This window comes from Oncorhynchus clarkii, chromosome 10, assembly GCF_045791955.1.
Source record: "Oncorhynchus clarkii lewisi isolate Uvic-CL-2024 chromosome 10, UVic_Ocla_1.0, whole genome shotgun sequence".
In the NCBI taxonomy this organism is placed as follows: domain Eukaryota; kingdom Metazoa; phylum Chordata; class Actinopteri; order Salmoniformes; family Salmonidae; genus Oncorhynchus; species Oncorhynchus clarkii.
In genome coordinates, this window is record NC_092156.1 from 13,206,074 (window position 1) to 13,226,788 (window position 20,715).

Genomic DNA, 20,715 nt, shown 5'->3' on the forward strand with positions numbered 1-20,715 from the left:
AGGGTGGTCCAGCCCAGGCTCCAGGCTATGTCTCCCTGGCTGTGGGAGAGCTATTCCATGCTGAGTTGAAAGGGACCTGCTTGGCTGGGGAATACGGGAACAGACATGGGGCTGGGACAGTCCAACAAGGCTCCTGTCACCGATGACACAGAGGAGAGTGAGTAATGACCAATGACTGTATATGAATGGACAAAGCCATCGATCACGTGACACCATTCATTCCTATGTGAAGACTCAATATCACATTGAAGCCAAATGAAGTCGGTTAAGATGGGGTCACATGAGACATAACATGCTCATTTTGAGTTACTCCGGGAAGTGACTTTGAAGGCTACCTCAGTGCTGCTCCTACTCATTGAGTAACTAAATTATCCTTATAACTTCTTCTATGTGCGATTTTAAAATAGTCTGTTCAAGAAGGACATACACTGAGTGTACAAACATTCCATGACATAGACTGGCCAGGTGTATCCAGGTCAAAGCAATGATCCCTTATTGATGTCACTCAATCCAAAATTAAATCTAGAATCGGCTTCCTATATCGCAACAAAGCATCCTTCAGTCATGCTGCCAAACATACCCTCGTAAAACTGACCATCCTACCGATCCTCGACTTTGGCGATGTCATCTATAAAATAGCCTCCAACACTCTACTCAACAAATTGGATGCAGTCTATCACAGTGCCATCCGTTTTGTCACCAAAGCCCCATACACTACCCACCACTGCAACCTGTACGCTCTCGTTGGTTGGCCCTCGCTTCGTACTCGTCGCCAAACCCACTGGCTACAGGTTATCTACAAGTCTCTGCTAGGTAAAGCCCCGCCTTATCTCAGCTCACTGGTCACTATAGCAGCACCCATATCTCACTCACTAGCTTTAAGCACCAGCTGTCAGAGCAGCTCATAGATCACTGCACCTGTACATAGCCCATCTGTAAACAGCCCATCTATCTACCTCATCCCCATACTGTATTTATTTATTTATCTTGCTCCTTTGCACCCCAGTATCTCTACTTGCACATTTACCATTCCAGTGTTTAATTGCTATATTGTAATTACTTCGCCACCATGGCCTATTTATTGCCTTAACTCCCTTAACTTACCTCATTTGCACTCACTGTATATAGACTTTTTGTTTTATTTTTTTCAACTGTATTATTGACTGTATGTTTTGTTTATTCCATGTGTAACTCTGTGTTGTTGTATGTGTCGAACTGCTATGCTTTATCTTGGCCAGGTCGCAGTTGCAAATGAAAACTTGTTCTCAACTAGCCTACCTGGTTAAATAAAGGTGATCTGGCCTACCTGGTTAAATAAAGGTGATCTGGCCTACCTGGTTAAATAAAGGTGATCTGGCCTACCTGGTTAAATAAAGGTGATCTGGCCTACCTGGTTAAATAAAGGTGATCTGGCCTACCTGGTTAAATAAAGGTGATCTGGCCTACCTGGTTAAATAAAGGTGATCTGGCCTACCTGGTTAAATAAAGGTGATCTGGCCTACCTGGTTAAATAAAGGTGATCTGGCCTACCTGGTTAAATAAAGGTGATCTGGCCTACCTGGTTAAATAAAGGTGATCTGGCCTACCTGGTTAAATAAAGGTGATCTGGCCTACCTGGTTAAATAAAGGTGATCTGGCCTACCTGGTTAAATAAAGGTGATCTGGCCTACCTGGTTAAATAAAGGTGAAATAAAAGAAAAATTAAATGTGTTAAATCCACTTCAATCAGCGTAGATGAAGGGGAGGGGAAAGGTTAAAGAAGGTGTTTAAGCCTTGAGACAGTTGAGACATGGATTGCGTATGTGTGCCATTCAGAGGGTGAATGGGCAAGACAAAATATTTAAGTGTCTTTGAGCGGGGTATGGTAGTAGGTGCCAGACGCACCAGTCTCCCGTGTGAATTAAGAGTGGTCCACCACCCAAAAGACATCCAGCCAACTTGACACAACTGTGGGAAGCATTGGAGTCAATAATGGCCAGCATCCCTGTGGAATTTTAAGCTTTAAATTTAAAGCTTGTAGTGTATTTGAGTTTTAAAAAGGTTTCTGAAGTTTGTAATTTCCAATTTGAAATTTCAAACTTGATTTTCCCTTTCAAAAACATTATCAACCCCTACAGAAATGTCCATCAATTATTAAGATGTTTTCTCCCCTTCATCTACACTGATTGAAGTGGATTTAACAAGTGACATCAATAAGGGATCATCGCTTTCACCTGGATTCAACTGATCAGTCTATGTCATGGAAAGAGCAGGTGTTCTTAATGTTTTGAATACTCAGTGTATACTAGGTACTGTAAGTGGAGTTCAACATCTTTGAATATCCTCTAGATGAATTTAATTCACTGTGGCTAAACCCCAATGAGTCTACAGAGTACATTAGCTATTCAAGGCCTCTCACTGGGTCCCTCTTTAATTAAAGCCATTATGTTTTTCTCTATATTTGACATAATGAAGTATATGTCATCTGAAAGTGTTTTACATTTTGTGATGATGTACGGTTTCTACAGCTAACCTTCTTCACTCCCTAGAATACAGTTACTGTCACAGTATAGACTAGAGAATAGATTCATCGATGGACTAACAAGTTCTGTAAATGTTCATCTCTATCATATTAATGAAGGTGACAGAGCATAAGCGTAGGATTCTTTATTGCACAGGATGAGGACAGGATCTTGACAATGGCTGGAGTGGAATCAGTGTAATGGTATCGAACACATGGTTTCTATGTGTTTGATGCCATTCCATTCGCTCTGTTCCAGCCATTATTATGAGCCGTTCTCCCCTCAGCAGCCTCCACTGATTTATTGGTAGGTCAGCTTTGACAGACAGACAGACAGACAGACAGACAGACAGACAGACAGACACAGACAGACAGAGAAAGACAGAGAGACAGAGAGACAGAGACAGACAGAGAGACAGAGAGACAGAGAAACAGAGACAGACAGACAGACAGACAGACAGACAGACAGACAGACAGACAGACAGACAGACAGACAGACAGACAGACAGACACAGAGAGACAGAGAAAGACAGAGAGACAGAGACAGACAGAGAGACAGATTTAGTACATCAACAGGACTGAGTGCTTTATGAGACTATTAAGAATGGGAACGAAGTGTTCCTGTTTACAGCAAACACACATTCAGTTAGTGATCACAACAATAAAGAAGTAAATTACTGGATGTGATTATTTATTGACTCACGCTGGGGTAATCTTAAAAACATCACTCGGCAGTAGAGATGTGGTAATAATGGTTGAATATAACCGCAGCTGTCTGGGACTGATGATGTTGCTGTTGATGATGTCATGTAATACCTGGGACATTGATTGGTGGATTCAATGTGACATTGATTGCTGGATTTAAAAAAGTATTACTCAGTTGGCTATTGTCCCTAGAACCAAAATCATGTCATGTGTATTACGTATTACAGGTAGGACATGACTTTGTCCTGTTAACCATCATGCTAAAGCTGTGCTTTGTCCTCCCTCCCTCCCCACCCTAGCTGTCTGTTTGTCCTGTTAACCATCATGCTAAAGCTGTGCTTTGTCCTCCCTCCCTCCCCACCCTAGCTGTCTGTTTGTCCTGTTAACCATCATGCTAAAGCTGTGCCTTGTCCTCCCTCCCTCCCCACCCTAGCTGTCTGTTTGTCCTGTTAACCATCATGCTAAAGCTGTGCCTTGTCCTCCCTCCCTCCCCACCTTAGCTGTCTGTTTGTCCTGTTAACCATCATGCTAAAGCTGTGCCTTGTCCTCCCTCCCTCCACACCCTAGCTGTCTGTTTGTCCTCCCTGTCTGTCTGTATGTCTGTCTGTCTGTCTGTCTGTTTGCCCTCCCTCCCTCCCTCCCTCCCTCCCTCCCTCCCTCCCTCCCTCCCTCCCTCCCTCCCTCCCTCCCTCCCTGTCTGCCTGTCTGCCTGTCTGCCTGTCTGCCTGTCTGTCTGCCTGTCTGCCTGTCTGTCTGTCTGTCTGCCTGTCTGGCTAGCTGGCTGGCTGGCTGTCTGTTTGTCCTCCCTCCCTGTCTGTCTGTCTGTCTGTCTGTCTGTCTGTCTGGCTGGCTAGCTGGCTGTCTGTTTGTCCTCCCTGTCTGCCTGTCTGTCTGTCTGTCTGTCTGTCTGTCTGTCTGTCTGTCTGTCTGTCTGTCTGTCTGTCTGTCTGTCTGCCTGCCTGCCTGCCTGCCTGCCTGCCTGTCTGTCTGTCTGTCTGTCTGTCCGTCTGTCCGTCCGTCCGTTCGTCCCCTGGACACGCCCGTTTGGTGATCATGCTTTATTCACGCTCCGGCTGACTGGGACCCATGAGTTCTGTTTCAGTCGCCACAGCAACCACATGACTTCCTTAGACATGGCTGCTCGGCAGTGTACGTGAGGCTCCGCTATAGCCTCTCTATAGAGAGAGTGTGAGTGAGAGAGAGAGAAAGAGAGACAGACAGACAGATGGACGGACGGACGGACGGACAGACAGACAGACAGACAGCGATATAGACAGATAGACAGAGTAACTAACTGACACTGCAGCCTCTTTGCACCTAACATGACTGCTCTGCTGTCTCCTCCTAGTCAGACCACAGCTGTCCTACCCTAAGCCCCCATCACATCCAGTTAGGCTCAGAGCCTGAAGCAAGGGATATTATGATATATCCACTCCAGAGAGGAAGCCCCATGTGCTTCTTTAATAGCAGGACTGGTAAACAGTGAAGCACAACTAGCGGAGAGGGGAAGTGCCACTGATACATGACTAACTGAACATATAATTAACTGTCGCATCCAATCCATCAGCTCCGACGGGATGTGGGGTGTTGCTGCTCGGTGGGGGGGGGGGGGGGGTGCACCGGCCAGGTCACATGAAGGGGGACAGAGAGTGGGCGGCAGCTGCATGGCACCCTGGGAGACGGTGGAAAGAGAGAGGGATAACCTTCTGTCCCTGTTACCATGGCTGTGAAAATAGGCCACAACTGTCGCCAATTGGAGAGAGTGTAATCAGTGTACGTGTGGTGAGGAAAAATGTAAGGCTCAGAGCAGGAAAGTGCTGAAAGTCAACGGAAAGGTTTATTATGTTCAGTGGAAAACATGCAACGTCTTTAAATTTTTTTGTAAAAGTGTGTTGTCTTCTTCTGGGCTTTAATGTAAACTGCCTCTACTTTCTCTCCATTCATTTTATATCAAGGGGGCAGTCTGTCTGCATCTGATTGTGGCATTATTATAATGAGCTGAATGAAACAGCTGACTTCCTGTTTAGAACCTTTTACATATTAGTCTATAAGGTTACCACACAGGCTTTTAAAAAGGACACTGACTGTAAATTATTTTTAATGTCATTTCATTGGCATTTGATATTCTCATACCTACTTTATTCATTATTCAGAAACAAGATTAGTGATTTAATGTGATGCTGTTTCCCTGATATGGAAATGAGCAGATGCTCTTCTTTTTCCACAGTTAATTTCGATCACTTCCAAATCTTAAGGGCTATCGGGAAAGGAAGTTTCGGGAAGGTAAGTCTGTTTTAGTAAATTGCTGAGTCAAGGAGCAGCTACCTACTGTGACCTTCTTATCATTCAAACACACACACACACCATTTAGTTTCAGGACAGAATTGAGTCCTAGCATCTCAGATAAGTCTAATTAAAGTGGTTAGTCTGTTGCAGGTTGTATTGAAGCTGCTATTATGATTGGCTAAATGGCTATTATTATGTAACTAGATATCTACACATTAAATCATCTTTTTTTTGTCTTGACAAGGGGAACCTAGGTTTCCATCCAATTGGCGACAAGATTTTAATGTAAATATTCAAAAATGTCCACAAAAACAATATGGACATTTTCCCACCAGAGATGTGTTTTCGTCAAATTGACTTGTTGAGGATAAAAGGCTGTGAGTGATGACGTAGTGCACATAGAAAGTACTTTTGCAGTTAAATTCCCATGTACCAAATTCAAAAATACAAGTTAATTGGGTTTCCATCACAATTTCAAATCTACAAATGGTTTTGTCATAAAAATGTCCCCAATCTGAACTTGGCACATGCGCTCTAGCCAAAAGCTCACAGAAACAGTAGGCTGGCTGTCACGACTTCTGCCGAAGTCGTTGCCTCTCCTTGTTCGGGCGGTGCTCGGCGTTCGACGTCACCGGTCTTCTAGCCATCATTGATCCATTTTTAATTTTCCATTGGTTTTGTCTTGTCTTCCCACACACCTATTTTCAATCCAAAACATTACCTGTTGTGTATTTAACCCTCTGTTTCCCCTCATGTCTTTGTCAGAGATTGTTTTATTGTCAGTGTTGTTTATTTGTTGTGTTGGTGCGCGACGGGTCCTCGTACCCATGTTTTTTCATGTCTGTACTTTTTAGTGTTATGGAGCATGTTACACTCCATTTTGACTCTCCTGCACCTGACTTCCCTGCCACCTATACACACGGCGCTGACACTGGCCTACATTAGATTATTATGGAGAAGTGCAAGATTGTTTTTATTCATTAAACGGTTGTCACGCCCTGACCTTAGAGAGCCTTATTATTCTCTATGTTTGGTTAGGTCAGGGTGTGACTCGGGTGGGAAATTCTATATTTTCTGTTTCTTTGTTTTTGGCCGAGTGTGGTTCCCAATAAGAAGCAGCTGTCTATCGTTCTCTCTGATTGGGGATCATACTTAGGCAGCCCTTTTTCCCACCATTAGGTTGTGGGATCTTGTTTTCTGTTTAGTTACTGTTGCCTGACAGAACTGTGTATTTTCATTTTCGATTTTGTTATTTTGTTTGAGTGGTTTTTGAATTAAAATCATGAACACTTTCCACCCTGCGCCTTCGTCTACTTTTTCTACCACCAGTGAGAGCCGTTACAACGGTAGCCAAGCAGCCGATCATCATGTCACCAGACCCTCAATATTTATTGTCACCTTGCACATTCACCAGCCTGTGAAGTTCATAATTTCATTAATCTGTAGCCTAATAAACTACATGGTTTTCCGAGTCGTAGTGGGAGGGCCACACGCCATATCATCACATGACTCCAAGTTCACTTAGATGGTTATTATATCAATATTTACAAATAAAAGTATTACACCGCCGTTTATCAATTCATTCATTTTACAAACAAAAGATCCCACCATGTCGAAAGAGCAAGTTTTCTATCGACAATTGTGAATTTGTACCGACATTTCATGTTGTGACTTTTTGTTGTTGTTGTGTCAGGTAATTAATGTGCATAGTTACAGTTGCAATAGAACAGTTGTTTTCAACTTTCACAGTCTGTGGATGCGCTTTCTTACAGCTTGTGTTTACATATAAGTAAAACAACACTGCAATGGTCAGTAAGAAACACATTCAGTAAACTCAGTTGATAGCATGATGAATGCACAGCTATTGTCTGTTCTCTCTAGGTGTGCATTGTGCAGAAAAAGGACACAAAGAAAATGTACGCCATGAAGTACATGAACAAACTGAAGTGTGTGGAACGGAACGAGGTCCGCAATGTTTTCAAGGAGATGCAGATCATGCGGAACCTCGAGCATCCCTTCCTTGTCAACTTCTGGTAAGTCTCTGTGTGTGTGTGTGTGTGTGTGTGTGTGTGTGTGTGTGTGTGTGTGTGTGTGTGTGTGTGTGTGTGTGTGTGTGTGTGTGTGTGTGTGTGTGTGTGTGTGTGTGTGTGTGTGTGTGTGTGTGTGTGTGTGTGTGTGTGTGTGTGTGAGAAAGAAAACAGGATTGCCAGGAACAAGTGTTATGAGGATATTGTGGTTAATTATCTGTAGCGAGAGGAATCTCACCTTGAAAATGGCAGAAGCTTGAATGCGCTTGCCAATCTCACATCTATACGTGTTTGCCCAGCCAAGACATTGACGTCTAGAACGAGGAGGACACAATACAATGAAGTAGAACAAAACCTCAAACTATCTCTATTTGTCTTTGAAAATCCTGTGGGTAGTGCCTTGTGTTGGCTTATTGAAGTAAGTACATTGTAAAGATATATTGACGTTAGTCATCAAAAAACATATTGTCTTTACGTTGGTTGATCTCTCACAATGAATCACCAAGAATCACTATTAATCATTCACTGCACATTTATGACCAGTTGAATGCTTTCACAGCTCCATTCCTTCCACATATTTGCCTTCGTAAAAACAGTGAGTATCGACCCCTAAAAAGGAGCTGATGACCACTAAAGCTCCTGAGTGTCTTTGGCACTCGATATAGCTCTTATCACCTTGGAGAGGTTAGCGTCTAAAAGGAAAGGCACTAACTTAAGACCAGCCGCTTAACTAGCTGTGTGTGGACTCGAATGAGAGAAGAGGCTAGTGGAGTGGAGGACTGAGGGACTGACAAGTGTGGCTAGAGAAGAAAAATAACTGCCATGCTTCCTGTAGTCCAGTTTGGGATTCAACCATTCAATGGCTCGAATGGCTGCTAATTTTTGTATTTTTGTATTGTTCCTCTCTTAGTTACCCAAGCTGAGGTAATTACTTCAGATGACTCTGATATTTATACACAGGCGAGGTTATTTGGGATTTTGCTGTTAACAGTAATGTGAAATAGTTTAGACTCGTTCCTAATTTGACATTGAAGAACTCCAGGTATTTTATGCCCCTCTCTCTCTCTCTCTCTCTCTCTCTCTCTCTCGCTGTCTCTCTCTCTCTCTCTCGCTGTCTCTCTCTCTCTCTCTCTCTCACTGTCTCTCTCTCTCTCTCTCACTGTTTCTCTCTCTCTCTCTCACTGTCTCTCTCTCTCTCTCTCTCTCTCTCTCTCTATCACTCTCTCTCTCTCTCTATCCTCTCTCTCCTCTGTCTGGAAATCTCTTCATTATTGCAGGCAGCATCGGCAGCTGGCAGGGACTCGCTATCTATGACTGAATCTTTTAATTACTATTTGGAGGATAATAAGCAGAAACGTTCAGTAGTGGAGCCTGTAGTAGAAGAATGGAGCCGTCTGACAAACAAACGATGCTTGCTGTGTGGGACAACAAATCCAATAAAAAAACAGGCAGGAAGAAGGTCATGCTTTTGGCAGGGTCTTTAAACGCTTGGAGCGAGCTAGTGGAAGATGTCCCTGTAAGATGTGCTTAGGTCAGCTCAGCTGCCCAGTTGGTCAAGTTATGATTGTCCTGAGTGAAGAGCTCAAGGTCATGTCATAGTGTGGGAGATTACCTGCTGCACTCGCAGAGCAATCAGGGGACACGACAGTCAGCCTCCCCCTCTCCTCCTTTCCCCCTCTCCTCCTGCCCTGCCCCCCTCCCTGCAGTCACTGCAGTTGTGACTGGCTCTCAGATGAGGTGTTTGTATATGCCGGCCACTCAGCATAGCAACAACAAAGACTCGTCTCCTGAATGGCAGTGCAATTAGAAATCTATGAATGTGCCATCTGGTGTGTGTGTGCATGAGAAAGTAGTCCTGTAGTCCTGTCTGTAGTCCTGTAGCCATGTCTAGTCTCTGTCTGTAATCCTGTCTGTAGTCCTGTAGCCATGTCTAGTCTCTGTCTGTAGTCCTGTCTGTAGTCCTGTAGCCCTGTCTGTAGTCCTGTAGCCATGTCTACTCTCTGTCTGTAGTCCTGTCTGTAGTCCTGTCTGTGGTACAGTAGTCCTGTCTGTAGTCCTGTAGCCATGTCTACTCTCTGTTTGTAGCTCTGTCTGTAGTCCTGTCTGTAGTCCTGTAGCCATGTCTACTCTCTGTCTGTAGTCCTGTCTGTAGTCCTGTCAGTGGTACAGTAGTCCTGTCTATAGTCCTGTAGCCATGTCTACTCTCTGTCTGTAGTCCTGTTTGTAGTCCTGAAGCCATGTCTACTCTCTGTCTGTAGTCCTGTCTGTGGTACAGTAGTCCTGTCTGTAGTCCTGTAGCCATGTCTACTCTCTGTCTGTAATCCTTTCTGTAGTCCTGTCTGTAGTCCTGTAGCCCTGTCTGTAGTCATGTAGCCATGTCTACTCTCTGTCTGTAGTCCTGTAGCCATGTCTACTCTCTGTCTGTAGTCCTGTAGCCCTGTCTGTAGTCCTGTAGCCATGTCTACTCTCTGTCTGTAGTCCTGTCTGTAGTCCTGTAGCCCTGTAGCCATGTCTACTCTCTGTCTGTAGTCCTGTAGCCATGTCTACTCTCTGTCTGTAGTCCTGTAGCCATGTCTACTCTTTGTCTGTAGTCCTGTCTGTAGTCCTGTCTGTAGTCCTGTAGCCATGTCTACTCTCTGTCTGTAGTCCTGTCTGTAGTCCTGTCTGTGGTACAGTAGTCCTGTCTGTAGTCCTGTAGTCATGTCTACTCTCTGTCTATAGACCTGTAATCCTGTCTGTAGTCCTGTCTACTCTATGTCTGTAGTCCTCTAGTCCTGTAGTCCTGTATACAGTCTGTCTGTAGTCATGTATGTAGTCCAGTAGTCATGTAGTCATGTCTGTAGTCCTGTCTAGTCTCTGTCTGTAATCATGTAGTCCTGTATGTAGTCCTGTCTGTAGTCCAGTAGGTCTGTAGTCCTGTCTATAGTCCTGTAATCCTGTGTGTAGTCCAGTAGTCCTGTCTATAGTCCTGTAGTCCTGTCTGTAGTCCTTAAGCCCTGTAGTCCTGTGTACTCTCTGTCTGTAGTCCTGTCTTTAGTCCAGTAGACAGACAGACAGACAGGCAGGCAGACAGCTAGACAGATGCACTCTGTGTCCTGACCAGAGCCCGACTCAGCAGCACAGCACTCACTTTTATATTTGTATGTGTATTTGTTAGGGATCCCCATTAGTTCCTGCCAAGGCAGCAGCTACTCTTCCTGGGGTTTGTTATGGATCCCCATTAGTTCCTGCCAAGGCAGCAGCTACTCTTCCTGAGGTTTATTAGGGATCCCCATTAGTTCCTGCCAAGGCAGCAGCTACTCTTCCTGAGGTTTATTAGGGATCCCCATTAGTTACTGCCAAGGCAGCAGCTACTCTTCCTGGGGTTTGTTATGGATCCCCATTAGTTCCTGCCAAGGCAGCAGCTACTCTTCCTGGGGTTTGTTATGGATCCCCATTAGTTCCTGCCAAGGCAGCAGCTACTCTTCCTGAGGTTTATTAGGGATCCCCATTAGTTACTGCCAAGGCAGCAGCTACTCTTCCTGGGGTTTGTTATGGATCCCCATTAGTTCCTGCCAAGGCAGCAGCTACTCTTCCTGAGGTTTATTAGGGATCCCCATTAGTTCCTGCCAAGGCAGCAGCTACTCTTCCTGGGGTTTATTAGGGATCCCCATTAGTTCCTGCCAAGGCAGCAGCTACTCTTCCTGGGGTCCAAACACATAAAACAAAAGATAAAACAGTACATCATATAACATTATTACAATGTACATGTGTGTAGAGTACGTGTGCTGGAGTGTGCGTGTGTATTTTTAAATCTGATTCTACTGCTTGCATCCATTTTTTAAAATGTTACCTTTATTTAACTAGTCAGTTAAGAACAAATTGGTATTTACAATGACCGCCTACCAAACCCTAATGGTGAGGGCCAAAGGTGAGCCACCCTATGGAAGATAAAACAGTTACCTGATGTGGAATAGAGTTCCACATAGTCATGGCTCTATGTAGTGCTGTGCGCCTCACTAAACAATAGATTAATTTCACTATAACGGTGACCAACGATGCCCACAAACTGTTAGGTCCTAAATATAGCTGTCCCAACTGCAGAGTCCCAACAGCAGTCCCTACACCTTACCACTGCTACACCTGGCTATCAGCGGAACCTTGTCTGGCAGAGAAACAGTTCCTTCAGCCTCATTTACTGCCTTTAAAAAAAACATAGCTGATATGGCTGACTTATTTAAACAAATGTAGTTTCTACTGACAATTAATATGTACTAACTATGGCATAAGGGACGCCGAGCGCATAAGAGAACTGTAAGATAAATTACGGGGCCATATACAGTGGGGCAAAAAAGTATTTAGTCAGCCACCAATTGTGCAAGTTCTCCCACTTAAAAAGATGAGAGAGGCCTGTAATTTTTATCATAGGTACACTTCAACTATGACAGACAAAATGAGAAAAAATAAATCCAGAAAATCACATTGTAGGATTTTGAATGAATTTATTTGCAAATTATGGTGGAAAATAAGTATATGGTCAATAACAAAAGTTTATCTCAATACTTTGTTATATACCCTTTGTAGGCAATGACAGAGGTCAAACGTTTTCTGTAAGTCTTCACAAGGTTTTCACACACTGTTGCTGGTATTTTGGCCCATTCCTCCATGCAGATCTCCTCTAGAGCAGTGATGTTTTGGGGCTGTTGCTGGGCAACACGGACTTTCAACTCCCTCCAAAGACTTTCTATGGGGTTGAGATCTGGAAACTGGCTAGGCCACTCCAGGACCTTGAAATGCTTCTTACGAAGCCACTCCTTCGTTGCCCGGGCGGTGTGTTTGGGATCATTGTCATGCTGAAAGACCCAGCCACGTTCCATCTTCAATGCCCTTGCTAATGGAAGGAGGTTTTCACTCAAAATCTCACGATACATGGCCCCATTCATTCTTTCCTTTACACGGATCAGTCGTAACGCCAAGATCTCAGGTTCGATTCCTGGGCCATCCATAAAATATAAGCCTACATGACTGTAAGTCACTTCAGATAAAAGACTAAATGGCATATATTGTTATTATCATTAAGCTGTCGGAGCTGGATTAACTCCTGAGCTGTTGCAGTCACTGAAACTGTCTGGAGCAGAGACACTGATGGAAGAGATGTTGTTATTGAAGGTGAATTTTCTCTCTCACTGCACTGCACATCCTGTGGCGTGTATCACAAGTCAGGAATTCCTTCATTGAATCCACAATGAAGATGAACCACGCGTTGAAGTGAATGAAGGGTTTAGCCAAAAATGCTCATTGGCATCAGTGAAGTAGTGAAGTGTCGTGCATCTTTTATTCAACTTATTTTGTAGTTGTCTTAATGTGTCAAACACGGTTCTCCACTCTTTGTCCTTTACTTAACCAGGAAGGTCACCTGCATGCAGTAAACAAACCTATTATTAGTGTTACTGCCATGCATGACATCTAGTTTCCCACTGGGCACAGACATCAGTTCAACATCTAGTTCTGATTGACATTTTATTGACTTGTCAACTAATGCAAATTCAACTTGAAATTAACAAAACATTTCACCATGTCATTGGATTTAGGTTAAATGTTGGGTGAAAAAATACGAAATTCCGGTTTTCCGGTTGAATCAGTTTTCCACATTGATTCAACTTAATCAAGACGTGGAAGGAACGTTGATTCAACCACTTTGCCCAGTGGGTTCGCTCTAGTCAACAATCTGCTGTACCTTGCATATCATACGACCCAGGCAGTAATCCACGACCCAGAATCCCTTTACTGCACACCACGGCCTGGCCTCTCTACATAACAGCACTGTCCACACATTCCCTGCAAACATCACATTATGTTACAGGACACTGATATGTCATCCTTCTGGCAGGTTCAGTTAGTGGAAGGTTACAGACCTGGGATGGTGTGGCTGAGGGGGAGGCAGCTCAGTGAACTTTAGGTGAAGCGTGTTAAGCCATAAGGCAGTGGCGTGACCATGATGCCTCACACCTTGTGCCTCCTCAGCGGGGGCTGCTGGGATGGGGCCGGGCTGGGGTGTAATTTCACCCCAAGGGCTGACGGTCGACAGCAGCTGAGGGAGCATTAGCCTCTGGCTGATGGGAACTGTCAGTCATCTGTTCTGCAGCGCCAGGCTTTAGTCAGCTACTTCTGAGAAGGCTTTAGTTCTGGTTGTGTGTAAGTGGGTGTGGGTGCGCCGTGCGTGTGTGCGTCTGACTGTGTAAGTGGATGATTTTGTACCTGAAGTTGTTCCGGTATTTCAATCAGCACAGTGGTATGGGTTGACTTTAAGTTGAGCAGAGCTATAAGCCATTTAATAGACTTTCTGATATTGATTCAAGGCATGTATTTTCTGTTAAAGTATATTCTCTGTCATAGTATGTACACTACATTGTAAGCCAGCATTATGCCGTTGGAATATTTTAATTGGATTTGAAGCAATTATAGACACAATATGGGAATCAATTAAAGATAAATTATAATCAATTTCCTGTAACAGAATATAGAAATCATGTTGTGCATTATGGGCTACCTTTTCAATACAGAAACCAATAACTGCACCTACTGTATATGCGTTATCAAAGCCCCTTTCGGGACAAACATTAATTAGAACCCTCTGGTCAAAAGTCCATTACTTTTCTCTGTAGGTGATTCCACCCCACAAATAGCTTACTGTGAGATGTTCTGGTCCTAAATTGGCCTGAAGGGCATTTTCTGGTTACATCGAACTGCATGTGAGGCAGAATGAACTGACCTGGGAAGGGAGCGTCCATGCCAAGAAAACAAATCAGAATCCCAGGCTGGTTGAAGATAATAACCAGGTGGCAGTGAGTGCCTGATGGGGATACTAAATTACTCAAAAAATTATCATGTTTTTTTCCCCCTTTTCAAGGCATTCCTGACAAATAACAAAATGGTTGCCTCACGCACTAGAACTCTAATGGAAACTTTTCAATGTAATTTACCAATTGTCTCTCTCTCTCTCTCTCTCTCTCTCTCTCTCTCTCTCTCTCTATATATATTTCTAACTCTCTTTCTCTTTCTCTTTCTCTTTCTCTTTCTCTTGTTCTGTATGTAATTCTTTTCCTGTGTGAAATGGCCACTTATTTACAGTTTTTCTCAATTGCTAAAACACAATTTCTGAAACCTTGCTCCATTTCCTGAAAACATTAAACACAAAACCTCATCTTCAAGCATTATTTACATAACTTCTGACTCCTCTCACAAAATGAAACATTTGCCTCAAAACAGTTTTACCTGTGTTCAAAATCAAACAGTGCTCTCAAATCATAAACAAATTGATCAAAATGATTTACACTCTCAAGCAGTCAGTAAACAATACACCGAAAAAAATAGAAAACGCATTGTTCAAAACATACAATTCTCCGGGAGAAGTCAATTTTGAATCTAAAAAAATATGAATATGTTTCCGTCATTGTGTTTTGATGAACGAAAACATGTTCTATCATAGTAGCTCAAAAGTGATCAGAAATGACTACTCTGCTTTGCTCTTTGCAATTTTGTTTTTTGTTCTTCCTCCTCCTTGTACCCCTATTTTTACAGTACTGTACCCTGCATCTCACAAACTTGTCCTTTGTCTCTGTGATACTGTAATTCTTGTTCTTTGTTGATATGAACCTGCAACCAGTCAAAATCTATTGAGCAGTCAGTACTGTTAATAAATGGAAAGCACAATGTTCAGGGCCATACAATGTGTCCACTGTACAGTATACAGCCTACAATGCACTGTACTACAGTATACAATACTAAAAGGGACAAAAATCTAAGGAGTAAACATGTGATCAATGTGCTTCTTCTTGTCTTTGGGCTGGGTCAGGCCAGAGCACTTCGTCGACATCACAAGCAAAATAGACCCTCCTGAGGCAACGGGGGAAGAAGCCTCTTGTGTGCCGTATCCAGCCCTGACATGATTCCTCACCTATATCACCACAGGCTTAATCCATGGCTTGCAGCAGATTTACTCTGGTGTAGGTTTGTCTATCATACACTTTCCATCTCCAAGAGGAGAAAAACTCCTCAATCGGATTCAGGAAAGGCGAGTATGGAGGGAGGTTCATAAACTGCAGTTCATAAACTGCCCATTGATGTTAAACCATTCCTTTACCTGAGCAGCTCGGTGGAAACTGACATTGTCCCACACTATCACATAGGTGGGAATGGGATTCTCATTTAGCTCTTGACCCTGCTGCTCTTGAACCTGCTGCTCAAATAAAATATATCTTAGATTGGCAATAAATCTTAGAAGGTGCTGGGTGTTATATGGCCGAGTGTAACATGGTGATGTAGAACACCATGGTTGCTGATAGCAGCACAGATTGTGACATTGCCACCTCGTTGACCAGGGACTTCAACAATGGCCCGCTGTCCAATCATGTTTTGGCCTCTCCTTCTCTTTTTTTTTAGATTGAAGCCTGCTTCATAGACAGAGATGAACTCATGGGCTCTGTCCAAGGATTCCAAGTCAAATATTGTCTGTGTAGAAATACAATATACTGTATGTAGGATTTTGTAAGTCGTACAGAGACAGTGCTATATTGTAGAGTACAATTAGGCTTCTGATTCACATACATTGTATGTACTGAAGAGTAATGTCATTCACATAGTATGTGTTAGTACTGTAGACAATCTGGATTACAGTAAATGTTTCTGAATGTACACTTACTTGCACATACTGAGCTCGCAGTTCTTTCACCCTTGGTGAGTTGCGCTCAAAAGGTACTCTGTATACTTGTTTAATTCGCATCCTGTTACAATGGAGGACACGGACAATTGTGGAAATGCTCACACTGTCGATTCCCTGGAAGTGTGTGTTGTCTTGGATCACTCGTTCCTGGATTTCTCTGAGTCGTATTGCATTATCTTGAAGGACCATGCCAACTATAACGGCCTCGTGCTCCTGAGTGAATATAGCTGTCTTTCCACCTGCATGTGGCAGCCTTGCAATTCTACAAAAAGTAGTTGTGCAGTTACAAAACATATTCATGCAGTACAATACATACAGTGATTAACTTTACAAATGTCTATTGAAACAGCTGCATATAGTGTAGTACAGTAAATTTGCAATTGCAAAAATACAGTAATATCCTGTACCTGTTCTCTTCTCTGAATGTCCTTACTATGGTGGACACAGAAAATCGGCTCAAATTGGGTTGCACTCTAAGTCCTGCTTCCCTCATTGTCAGTCCATGGACAAGAACATGGTCTATAACTGTTGCTCGAATTTCATCAGATATTTCCACTCTTTGTCTTCCTCTTCCTATTTCTTGCCCTCCTCCTCCTCCTCCTCGCCCACCTCGCATACGCACTCGTCCTCGTCCTCTCACATTGTTTCTCCTATCCATTCTCAGACTGTCTCCTTCCCACCTTCAACAACCTGTTTGCTCTCTGAACTGGCTTATATTGGTTGTGTCGCATCATATGAAACAGGTTAAATCAATTTTGAGTGGTTGTGTTCAATCAATGACATATGTTCTCTATTTGTATTTGATTGTTGCCACTTGTGTTTACCAGTATGGATGACATGTGCATTAGAGTGCAGAATGTGTTTTGAGAATGAGAATGTGTTTAGAGTTTTGTTGAAAAGTCTAAGTGAGATCTGCAAATTGTGTTTTACCATGTGAAATGGTTTAAGGTATTGACAACAGACTGCAAAATTAGCTAAATGAGTCCAGACAACTGAGAACTTTGTTCAGCCAATGGGTTTTAGAGTTTTAGCAATTGAGAAAAACTGTACTACCACTCAGGTCCGGGCGGGTCCGTGTCGAATCGTAATCACATAAAATATCACTGTCATAAGTATTAAATCCTTCTAACAGCTTACAAGAGAAAATTGGCTTCCGGGATATTTGTGTTCTGGCTGTAATTATAATCCACATAATAATTCACAATTCCTGTTCGTGCAGGATTATTTTCCTGCTGTAGCAAACTGGCTCAAATTAAGATCCTACATCTGTATGCATCAATATTCTTAAATTTTTTTCATATACATAATATGCTGCAGACACAGTCACTTGTCGCTCATATAAACTATCGTTTTCTCTGCCACTTGTATGGCTCGTTAAGACTCTATAGTCTTAGAACTCAAGTGTGTTTGAATATGTATGAGTACGTTTCTGCAATGGCCTTCTGCCATTTTGGCCTCAATAAATAACAATAAGCAATCATCACATACCCAACTGTAGAAATGTGGCATGCATGGTGTGAGTCGGGGCAGAATTTGTTTTTCTCCAACTTGTTGATCGTTAGTGAATGACCCAGAAGCGAAATGCCATTACCACATCTCAGATGAGCCCAGTCTAATTGCGATGGAGATGTGTTTTACTGAGTTAACAGGTTCATTGTATAACCCTGACACTGTTCAGTAATCACAGACAGCTAGGGCTTGAGATGGTGATTGTTATTCAGTTTTGTGGAGGGTGTGTGTGTGTGTGTGTGTGTGTGTGTGTGTGTGTGTGTGCGTGTGTGTGTGTGTGTGTGTGTGTGTGTGTGTGTGTGTGTCAAATCAAATCAAATTTTATTTGTCACATACACATGGTTAGCAGATGTTAATGCGAGTGTAGTGAAATGCTTGTGCTTCTAGTTCCGACAATGCAGTAATAACCAACGAGTAATCTAACCTAACAATTCCACAACTACTACCTTATACACACAAGTGTAAAGGGATAAAGAATATGTACATAAAGATATATGAATGAGTGATGGTACAGAACGGCATAGGTACTATGCAGTAGATGGCATAGAGTACAGTATATACATATGAGATGAGTAATGTAGGGTATATAAAGTGGCATAGTTTAAAGTGGCTAGTGATACATGTATTACATAAAGATGGCAAGATGCAGTAGATTGTATAGCGTACAGTATATACATATGAGATGAGTAATGTAGGGTATGTAAACATTATATTAAGTGGCATTGTTTAAAGTGGCCAGTGATACATTTTTACATCAATTCCCATCCATTTCCATTATTAAAGTGGCTGGAGTTGAGTCAGTATTTTGGCAGCAGCCACTCAATGTTAGTGGTGGCTGTTTAACAGTCTGATGGCCTTGAGATAGAAGCTGTTTTTCAGTCTCTCGGTCCCTGCTTTGATGCACCTGTACTGACCTCGCCTTCTGGATGATAGCGGGGTGAACAGGCAGTAGCTCAGGTTGTCCTTGATGATCTTTATGGCCTTCCTGTGACATTGGGTGGTGTAGGTGTCCTGGAGGGCAGGTAGTTTGCCCCCGGTGATGCGTTGTGCAGACCTCACTACCCTCTGGAGAGCCTTACGGTTGTGGGCGGAGTAGTTGCCGTACCAGGCGGTGACAGGATGCTCTCAATTGTGCATCTGTAGAAGTTTGTGAGTGCTTTTGGTGACAAGACAAATTTCTTCAGCCTCCTGAGGTTGAAGAGGCGCTGCTGCACCTTCTTCACAACGCTGTCTGTGTGGGTGGACCAATTCAGTTTGTCCGTGATGTGTACACTGAGGAACTTGAAAGTTACTACCCTCTCCACTACTGTCCCGTCGATGTGGATAGGGGGGTGCTCTCTCTAATGTTTCCTGAAGTCCACAATCATCTCCTTTGTTTTGTTGACGTTGAGTGTGAGGTTATTTTCCTGACACCACACTCCAAGGGCCTTCACCTCCTCCCTGTAGGCCATCTTGTCGTTTTTGGTAATCAAGCCTACCACTGTAGTGTCGTCTGCAAACTTGATGATTGAGTTCGAGGAGTGCATGGCCACGCAGTCGTGGGTGAACAGGGAGTACAGGAGAGGGCTGAGAACGCACCCTTGTGGGGCCCCAGTGTTGAGGATCAGCGGGGTGGAGATGTTGTTACCTACCCTCACCACCTGGGGGCGGCCCGTCAGGAAGTCCACTACCCAGTTGCACAGGGCGGGTTCGAGACCCAGGGTCTCGAGCTTGATGACGAGTTTTGGAGGGTACTATGGTGTTAAATGCTGAGCTGTAGTTGATGAACAGCATTCTCACATAGGTATTCCTCTTGTCCAGATGGGTTTCGGCAGTCTGGTTGCGATTGCGTTGTCTGTGGACCTATTGGGGCGGTAAGCAAATTGGAGTGGGTCTAGGGTGTCAGGTAGGGTGGAGGTGATATGGTCCTTGACTAGTCTCTCAAAGCACTTCATGATGACAGAAGTGAGTGCTACGGGGTGGTAGTCGGTGTGTAGTCGGTGTGTGTGCGTGTGTGTGTGTGCGTGCGAGCGAGTGTGTGTGTGCATGTGTGCATGTGTCTGTGTAATTGTGTGAGTGTGTGCGTATGTGTTCAAGAGTGAAAGGTGGTTATCATGAACTTACAGCATGTGTTTGCTTAGAGGACAGAATAACCCCTCTCATCAGAGCCTATACTGCTCAGGTTTCATGACCGTCCCACTTTGATGGAGTGGCCTGTGGGAGCAAGGAGAAAAATCCATCAGTGAAGCAGAAGAAGCAGAATTTCTACTAGTAAGGACTCTTGTGTTCACTATCGATTCCCTGTAGGAACTGCCCTCCCTCCTGCTACAAGCTGCTACAGCTAAATCAACCCGTTCATTCATGAATATTCTGACTGGCTGGGTCACGTCACTATGAAAGAAAAAACTTTTCACAATATAAGGAAAATAACCAGCTATTTCTCCTGCTGAAAAAAATGGGGCAATTAATGTCCCTCTCCTTGGGTAAGTTCTTGTGATAGCTACCAGACTCTCTCACTTCAGCAGACTCCGCTGAGACAGGAGGTATTTATCCAGCATCAGAAAGTGCTCAGCTCACACGGAGAGAGAGAGAGAGAGAGAGAGAGAGAGAGAGAGAGAGAGAGAGAGAGAGAGAGAGAGAGAGAGAGAGAGAGAGAAAACTGCACAGCACTACAGAGAGAGTTTCTTAGATCTGACTGGCAGCTCCTTATAAACACATCTTAGTCATTCCAAAGAGATGTAAGTCCTCAGAATGTGTGGCAATCACACATCATAGTCTGCTTCTCTGCGGGTCATTTGAAACATTGACAAGAAGACATCCATGTGATTATTCTGCCACATGGTTTTGTTTCTTTGTAATCTTTAGCAGGACAGGGGCATTCTCAGACCTTTGTCCAACATGTTGAACTAGTCCACTCTTGCCTACAGTCACCCATGGGAAGACCTGTGTAGTCGTATGACTAGCTGTCGGTGAGAGAGAGAGTAGATGTGATGTTAATGTGATGTTAC

General features: G+C 43.6%; 1 protein-coding gene across 1 annotated transcript in view; it reads left to right on the forward strand.

Moving 5' to 3' along the window:
- LOC139419437 (serine/threonine-protein kinase 32A-like) overlaps nucleotides 1-20,715 on the forward strand; it is a 71,573-nt gene continuing 50,858 nt past the window's right edge. Inside the window, exons 1-3 of the mRNA XM_071169385.1 lie at nucleotides 1-157; nucleotides 5,433-5,488; nucleotides 7,373-7,524. Of these exons, the coding sequence (XP_071025486.1) occupies nucleotides 106-157; nucleotides 5,433-5,488; nucleotides 7,373-7,524 (260 nt within the window). The 5' untranslated portion in view covers nucleotides 1-105. The remainder of the gene's footprint in view (nucleotides 158-5,432; nucleotides 5,489-7,372; nucleotides 7,525-20,715) is intronic.